Consider the following 9054-nt stretch of genomic DNA (forward strand, 5'->3'; position numbering starts at 1 on the left):
TACAGTATTTTATCGCCCCTCACCTCACTGTGATCCACTACTATGAACACCTCAATGTATTTCTGTATATCCAGAGGAGACTGCAAAAATAGTTGGGTTAAGTAAGCTGTATAAGGGGCTGACATCACTATTTGTAACACTGCATAATAATGGCATGGTAAAGCGATGATTGACTTGATTTAGCTCCACTTTCTTACTGTGGTTTGGGCGCGCCCTCCTTCGGCAAGAACCGGAAACTCATTCTCTACACTCTCATTGACGCCGCAGTTCAACGGAGCCCGGCGCAGGTTGCTGTACTTCACCACTATGTGGTCCCCGGTGTCTGTCCCCGCCAACGGCTCTATCACATACTCCTTCCCTGCAACCCTGATGAATCCACTGAAATAACAGACAGAAACCACAGTCAGACATATAAGGTTTCCTTGAACGGCTTCAATAATAATCCGCACCAAATGGAGACAAGCTATTCTCAAACACACACCTGAGGCCTTGGCAGGTACTCATGCTGGTGGCTGATTGACTGTCGCCAACAATCTTCCCAAGATAATAGCACTGATTCTAAAATGAGAAATGTAGTGTTTAAATGTTGGGGTCTGAAAAGAGCCTAAATCAAATTAGCCCCAAGAAGGCTGCCTAAGACCTCACCTGATCCTGCGCGTAAGGCGTTGTCACCCTTGTTCCCGTATTGGTGTAGTGCGTCTCGGTATAGTCTTTGCTTATCAGCAATCTAAGGGAAATATAAAAAGCGAGTGGTGAGAAGTAGACTTGGCATATTTTGTATATACTCATACTCAAATGTCTCTGTCCTATATCATACGTAGAAAATAGGCTACATGTCTAAAGTGAGAGCGGCAAACGTGAGAGAACTGCTCCTGTTCACTCACCGGTTCTTTTGCAAGTGAATCTCAATGTCCTTCCCATTCAATTTTAGTCTATAGTAAACTTCGTCTTGTGACTCTGTTCCGAACAGCTGTGGAGTTGAACATATTAAGGGGTGTTTGAATTATGCACATTACTCTGGCACAGCATATCCAAATGTGTTCTTTGAGACGTAAGCTCAGCAAGAAAGGTCACCTTTGTGTCTCTGCTGTACCGATGATGCAGTTTTACCGGGCGCACCACCTCGTACTCCCTCCTGTTTACCATCTGTTCTCGCAGCCATCCCTCTAAACACAGAGACACTGTCATTTGCGCCATCCCCAGTATTTTTTTTTCATCGTCATCATGACGTAGACTTAATCCACTCTGCATTCAGCTTTAAACATACGTCAGGTTAATGCATTTGTAAAGGCTCATTCTGTCTGCCCAAATGCCTTTCAAAACTTCTCAATTGTTATGACTAGAATTGATAAAAGCATGTCATTTCTAACCAGCGTGATTATGCTATCATTGGCTCATCTAACAACACACCTTTCAATAACATCACCTTTCATAGAGAGGGACCTTCTCTCAAACGGATTTTTCCACTAAAAGCTTTGACATTGTGATTACTTCATAGGCTACTTTATAGGTCTAGAAAGTGCTCACTATTAGCCTACAACGCAATTTCATAGTTGTCTTAACATAAGCAACTCTATATGGTCAAGTATCACTGGACACATTGTTGTGTTTGCCACTCTCCCCTCTGTCAGATCATTTGACTAGTGAAGCCTAGCTGCATATTAAACCATTCTTATCACATTCTGCCATTAGTCTCGGAATGTGTGTTAGTAGGTGAAGGCAATTAATCAGTCTCAAATGCAGCATTATAATTTATTGATTGATTTTCTTAACCCTTGTAAGGTGTTATTTTTGTTACTCAGACAATGTTCCAGTGAACAATTATAAAAAAGGTAAAAAAAAAATAGAAACAAGATTTTTATCATTATTGATTTTTTATCATTATTGATGCTTATTTCTCAGAACTTAATCAGAACAGGTGAAAGTGCTTGAAATGTAGCAATTTTCTAACTTTGTGTGGGAATACCAGATGCAGAAAGACAACATTCCCGCACAGACACCTACACTCAGACATGCACACACACAGATGCGCACACACACACACACACACACACACACACACACACAGCAGGCCCAGTTAGGAGGACACAATTAAGGTACATAGCACCTACAATTACTACACTTGGGTTCAGTAGACCTGAACACCACATGTGTAATAGTTATGTGTAGGGCGGGTGTATGTGTGCAGTCATTGAAAATAAGTTATTTTTTATGCTCTTCACAGAAAATGAGCCAAGGCCAATCAGTTTGAGTTAGAAGAAATAATAAATTGCATATTTTTTCTTTTAGCAAACATTGAAAACGTGTCCCACAGACCCGAACACCTTACAAGGGTTAAGTCTTGCAGATATTGGTGTTTGGTCTGTGCCTTATCACACAGAGGCCTACAGAAGTATATGCTATTTTCTTTATTATTATTTTGTGCAAAACATGACTCATAGCATAAATCGAATGTCCCCAGACTTTTCAGCTTTATATTATTTTAAGCAGATGATAAACATGTTATGAAACAAATGCCCTCTCTAGTTAAGACAATATATCTATCGAAAAATTATAGTCTACACCATAGTTGTTCTTCCATTAGCTTTCATAGACAATGACATAGTAATGCAATGACAATGTAGCAATGCCAAGAAGCCAAAGATAACATAAAGTGGTGTAATGTGTCATATATTGAAACTCATACATTGTTACTTGTATGCATGTAATCACATAGCCTGCTGGGTATGGAATAATGAACATTGTTCACATTAAGTCATCAATCAAAACGTTCAAATAATCCGTGGTCTTACCAGAGATGTGAAGCAAAGATATTATGGTGAGCATCTCACATAAGGCGTATGTCCCTCTCATGGTTGATGTGTGGGGATATGCTGAACTTGTGTGTCTTTGCAGTCACATTTGACCCTTTTTATAAAACCTGCCACTCCCTCCAGACACACAACACTAGATTTACCGTCTGTCCTATAATCACTCACATTTAAATTGTTTGACTTCGTCATTGCCTTGTGTCTCACACCTCTGCTTTACTCACAGCGGTGTTTTCCCAATGCAAATATTACAATGATATGCTGTTTCTCAATACCAACACTGAAACAAACCTTAAACATCAGCGAACTACTGGAACAAGCATATGACAGAAAATGGCACTACTTTTCTTTTATTATATTTTTGAAAATATATCAAATATGGCTTTTTATTAAAAAATCAGATTGAAACAGGGTATTGTAATGTTTTTAAATTCAGGGTATCACAATACCTTTTGAGTTTCGGTGCATTGTGCAACACTAACTCACAGTAGGCACTATTACCAATCAGTAATACAGTAATAAGATTAACAGTCACCCTCCCTTCTATTTATTTTGTGTGTTGACATTGTTTCTCCTCATATCCATATCATTTATATCAGTATCATATCAGTTTACATTTTTTACACTCTTTAGACATGATCATGCATCCCCCCCCCCCTCACACACACACACACACACACACATTCACACACCTACTGTACCCACCACCACCCCAGAAAAAAACAAGTCAACATCATCATCAGATGTGAACAATCCCTAGTGGACGAACAATCCCTAGCAGGGACTTAAAACATAATGATTTTCATTTTGGTTCGTTCTGAGCAAAAACATTATTTTTTTTATTGTTACAGAAGAACGGTTAATAATGTTCCTTTAAAAATGACATTGTCTTTACAAATTGATTTATGGCCGGTGGTGACACAATATATAGCCTTTTTTTCTGCCCAACAGCCTTAAAGCTTAAAGCAAACAAAGCACATTAGATATCAAGGATATGTTAAAAAAAACACTGTGCCTGAATTCAGGCATGGGGCAAGATTTGAAAGTAGGCAATTAGCCTAATAGATCTTCAAAAATGTCTGATAGCCTAACTTCAAGCACAGAAAATATCCTTGCTTTAAGCCCTGTAATAGGCTAACCTATCTGCGGTGCTACGAACTGCATGACACTAGGCCTAGATAGTGTCTCTGGTAGCCTATGTTACTTCACATAAGCTACATACTTGGAAAAGTCAGTTAGATAGTGTTGGATATGAAAATCCTTCTTATCAACTCATACTACTAGGCATACATTTGGGGCAGCCGTGGCCCACTGGTTAGCACTCTGGACTTGTAACCGGAGGGTTGCCGGTTCGAGCCCTTACCAGTGGGCCGTGGCTGAAGTGCCCTTGAGCAAGACACCTAACCCCTCACTGCTCCCCAAGCGCCGCCGTTGTAGCAGGCAGCTCACTGCGCCAGGATTAGTGTGTGCTTCACCTCACTGTGTGTTCACTGTGTGCTGTTTGTGTTTCACTAATTCACCAATTGGGTTAAATGCAGAGACCAAATTTCCCTCACGGGATCAAAAAGTATATATACTTATATACTTTATACTATACAGGGGAGACACAAATTCATAAGATCTGATTAAATTAATCCTTTAAGGAGTCTGAGGAACAGCTGTGTGGGCAGGTGACTTTCCAAGCCTATGGACTTTTGAATAATATTCAAAGAAAGGTTCATCAGAACGATAAATACCGTTATTAACCGGTTATCTTAAATTGAAAATAGCCTTTTCACTCCGGAACAAGTAAAATTGGTTTTGTTCACGTTTTCACACTTTCATCCAAAAATAGTGTTCTTTTCCGGTTTTCTTTGAACCATTTCTAATCCCTGATACGTTGTGTACTAAGAATCCCTTTCTGACACCCACAAAACATATTTGTGTGTTTTTTGATTAATTTCTTCTTCCTGGAATTAAGGTCATGTACTGTATGTTTAGGAGCAGTCTTTCATGTCACTAGTTTAGCATAGCCTACGTCATGAATGCATGCGAATGTTTGCTTTATTTTGTTCAATGATTGTTTTTATGCCAATCATACTTGAGTTAACTGTTCTTAACTGTTCTGTAGGTGCCTCTCATGTTCACCGTTGCTATCTTTTGCCAAGCCTCCTTTTTCATGTTTGCAGATATTGTAAGAACACACCTGCTAAGACTGTAAGGCAATGTCTTGGTCTCATGCATCAAGACTGTCATCGTAAAAGAGCTTCATCAAATGCTCAGGTTATTTAGCCTACTGCATGCTACTTAAAAAAAAATAGGTTTGTCTGTGCACTGCATGTGGTTGATTTTTTTTGGCATATGTTTAGCCTCACCTTAGATGGAACAAAAATGCTTTCTGGAGGGGAAAGAACAATGCATGGAGTTTGTTTGAGGATTTATCTATAGTTGTATTTGAAAACAAGCTTAGCAAATGGAATACAACAAGGAAGCAAACTCTTACTCATTGAAGTGTTGCCATCACTGCTTATTTCCCGAACTAGACTTATTCACTGCTGCTTGCTTAAACACTTGAAAAGAAACCGTGCCACATGCCACAGCAGACATGGCCCACATGATTCACTGGCTGCATGGCAGTTCCATGATTCACAAGATTTCTTTTGTTGAACTGCAAGCTTTGTTAAAATACTTCCTTGGCTTTGAATTAGGGTATAACATTTTTGGTAAATACAGGCCTGGTCAAATGTATTGGTAACCTTACAGCTCATTGAAAGAAAGTTTAATTCCCCCTGAAAAGTGCTGAAATGTAAAGTTGTATCTGGTATGTAATAGAGAAAAGAGATAATTCATTGTGTCTTTTGTAAAGATATTCTAAAAACTGTCTCAGACAGATTTGTTTGGTACCAAAGATAATCATTGGATTGGAGTGTGATGTTTCAATATCATTTCACTTTCATTAGTATCACAGATGTGTTTGAATTGATGTTGTATTCAGACATTCAGCCTATTTAAAGGTCACTCAGTATGTTATCATGTGCACCTCACTAAATATGGGCCAGAGAAAACAAAGGAGAGAGTTGTCTAAGGACATCAGAAGGGATCTTATAGACAGACAGGCATGTTAAAGGTAAAGGCTATAAGACAAACTCCAAGCAGTTTGATGTTTTGGTGTGTACAGTTGCAAATATTATTAGGAAATGTAAATAGTGGGCTACATTTCCTGTTGACAAATGCAAAGTCCAATTAAGAGCTCCAGAATGCTTGTTGGCAGTGATGGCCTTTAAAGTTGTACAACACACTATTAGGTAAAAGGTACTATGATTTTTGTCAATGCGATTTTACAACCCCATATCCAAAAAAGTTGGGAAGTAAAATGAATTTGATAATCTGTGAATGTTGTTAACTCATTATTTAGCTGTAAAAACAACAAAGAGCCAGCAATGAGAGATGCAGAGTCTCTCAGAAGTAACAATGTGGTGGTATTCATCACTTTGAGTAAAACTGTGTGGGCAAATATTGAAACAATATAAAAAATAATGCTTGTTAACATGCAATTGCGATGAATTTGGGGATTTCATCATCTACAGTACATAATATCATTAAAATATTCAGAGATTTCATAGAAATCTTTAAAAACAAGGGACAGGGCCATGGTCTTTTGGATCTCAGATTGCACTACATTAAACCAGACCTGTCTCTGTAAAGATCATTGTAGGAAAACTTCTGATAACCAATGTCTATGAGCACAGTTATATGCTCCATTCACAAATGCTATAGTGTAAACTCTACCATGCAAAGACAAAATTGTACTTAAATTCTACTGTCTTATCTAGCCTGGGTGTTCCCATGCTGCCTTGCGCGCGATTTGATTCACGCTGCTAAGGCAGCCTGGAGACCATGGAGCAAATTTTCGCCTGAGATAGGAGACCAATCACAGAACAAGGGGGAAAGCAAGACGATGATGAGCTATGCACAGACGCATTTGATAGACATCCGTGGCACCCAATAAACGGATCTGGGCATTTTTTTCAAATATGAGAAAATGAACGTTTGGTTCCCAGACCACGTCTCATTGAGAAGTGGTGGCGCTAGCCAGGCTACTGTCTTATCTGGGCTCAAGCTCAGTTAAAATGGACAAAGGCTGAAAACGGTCCTTTGGTCAGACCAATTAGAATTTGTAATTCTTTTTAGAAATCATAGACTCTATCCTCTGGGCTAAAGAGGAGACAGAATATCCAACTTGTTACAGCAAAGTCCTTTTAGGCAAGTCCCTCCACTTGGTGGCCATATTGCAACGCTTTTTGGGCACTTATCGGGCCTCTGTTTGGCCACTTATCGGGTACAACTGCGTGTGCGCAATGCTTCACGAATCACGACACACCAACCTAACTCCAGCTGTGAGATCACAACACATGATTGGCACAATGTATTCACAACATACCACATGATTGGCACGATGTATTCACATGTCAACTTTTGGGGGCGGAATATGTGTAGACGACTGCCATGGCATGCCATACATTTCTACGGGAGATTTGAGTGCTGGGTCTCCTCGTTAGAAAGTCTCTTGTTGTAGTGCTTAGTTCAATACCCAGCATGATGGTATGGAGGTGCATTAGTGCCTATGGACATCTTGCACATATAGCAAGGCACAATTCATTCTGAATAATGTACACAGGTTTTGAGCAATGATGTCAATAGCCCTAAAAATCGATTTTTGCCATGTTTTTAGGCATAAAATGTCATGTAAGTCAGGCTAGGAATAATATATCAACAAACCCCTCTGTAAAAATCTTCTTCATCAGAGTTACGTTGTCTCCAGCAACTATGCTTCTTACTACAGGTCGAGAGGTGTAGCTGTAACTACACAACTTTACGATAGTGGTTGCGAACGTTAGTTGCTACTATGGTTTTGGGAAACACTAACGCAGTGTAACGATGCATCGTACTATGTAAGTTCCACCACCATAGTTCAAACTATGGTTTTGGGGAACAGTTGTGTCGTACTTACATAGTTTCAACCATGTTAGTTGCTACCGTAGTTAGCAACGATGCTTTTGGGAAACGCACCCCTGAGCACGAAAACTCCACTTCAGAAGCACGTACATACACCAAACTTTCTAGACTTATGCCTGGAGACAACGTAATGGTACCGATCCACTTGCACGACACGTCATACGCGTGGAGTCGCTGCCTCCCCTCGTTCAGTCGTGTGTGGGCGTTTTGTTTAAAATGTCAGTTACCAGCTCATACTCAGTTCGTTTTAACGTATCTTAAGTGTTTTTCCACAAATGGACCACAATTTTAGGCATGTACTTAACAGTAAACAACACATTAAAGGAATTATCCGGAGTAAAATGCACTTTAGATCGATTTACGGATGATTGGGGGTGCATACGTTGAGTTGACATCAAAATCATGTCATTCGGATGTGTTTTGAGAAAGTTCGATTGTACCGTTTTCAGTCACAACTCGTAGCCTGGAAGTGAGCGGGGAATTTTAATTGCGCCGCTACAAAACGCTATTTTTATACCTTTTCTACAGTTCCAAACAACATAACACTTACGTGGTAGTGAGTAGAGGGTCCCTAAAGCCAAACCGAAGTATCCCGAGGTCTTTATGTGGTCGAATAGAGTCCAGAATGAATTTCATCAAGCCAGTACCTTTCCGGAAATGTTGCCATCTTTGCAGCCTCTTCAGGGGAAAGTCCGTAGGAGTGTTATTGCTGGAAATTCACAATTTCGTCGCCGTTTAAAAAAAAAAAAAAAACATAGTCCAGTCCATACAACTTCATTTCAATTTCGAAAGAAATACTGGACTATGTTTTTTTTTTTTTTTAAAACGGCAACGAAATTGTGAATTTCCAGAGCGTGTTACAACACACTCAGCAATAAGACTCCTACGGACTTTCCCCTGAAGATGGCGGCAAAGATGGCAACATTTCCGGAAAGGTACTGGCTTGATGAAATTCATTCTGGACTCTCTATTCGACCACATAAAGACCTCGGGATACTTCAGTTTGGCTTAAGGGACCATCTACTCACTACCAAGTAAGTGTTATGTTGTTTGGAACTGTAGAAGAGGTATAAAAATATAGTTTTGTAGCGGCGCAATTGAAATGCCCCGCTCACTTCCAGGCTACGAGTTGTGACTGAAAACGGTACAATCGAACTTTCTCAAAACGAATCCGAATGACATGATTTTGATGTCAACTCAACGTATGTACCCCCAATCATCCGTAAATCGATCTAAAGTGCATTTTACT

The 9054-nt window shown here is 39.6% G+C and overlaps 1 protein-coding gene across 1 annotated transcript; it reads right to left on the reverse strand.

Moving 5' to 3' along the window:
- Positions 1-179: 179 nt before the first annotated feature.
- LOC143122644 (snake venom metalloproteinase atrolysin-B-like) lies at positions 180-1197 on the reverse strand. Its single transcript, XM_076283426.1, has 5 exons — positions 1111-1197; positions 885-970; positions 646-727; positions 482-558; positions 180-378 (listed from the first exon to the last, which is right to left on the reverse strand). The coding sequence occupies exons 1-5, from the start codon at positions 1195-1197 to the stop codon at positions 180-182; spliced, it is 531 nt and encodes a 176-aa protein (XP_076139541.1).
- Positions 1198-9054: the final 7857 nt, after the last annotated feature.

The sequence above is a fragment of the Alosa pseudoharengus genome, unplaced genomic scaffold (assembly GCF_046254945.1).
Source record: "Alosa pseudoharengus isolate Yale_2024_CS ecotype anadromous, Long Island Sound unplaced genomic scaffold, YU_APseudo_1.1 YU_APseudo_1.1_scf_14, whole genome shotgun sequence".
In the NCBI taxonomy this organism is placed as follows: Eukaryota; Metazoa; Chordata; class Actinopteri; order Clupeiformes; family Clupeidae; genus Alosa; species Alosa pseudoharengus.

What these genes read in the sequence shown, in the direction of transcription:
- LOC143122644 (XM_076283426.1), bottom strand. Translation starts at nt 1,197, where the DNA reads ATGGCGCAAATGACAGTGTCTCTGTGTTTAGAGGGATGGCTGCGAGAA. An exon ending in ATTCACTTGCAAAAGAACCG is followed by an intron (nt 728 to 884) that starts GTGAGTGAACAG and finishes TATTTCCCTTAG; the next exon opens with ATTGCTGATAAGCAAAGACT. An exon ending in CGCCTTACGCGCAGGATCAG is followed by an intron (nt 559 to 645) that starts GTGAGGTCTTAG and finishes TTCTCATTTTAG; the next exon opens with AATCAGTGCTATTATCTTGG.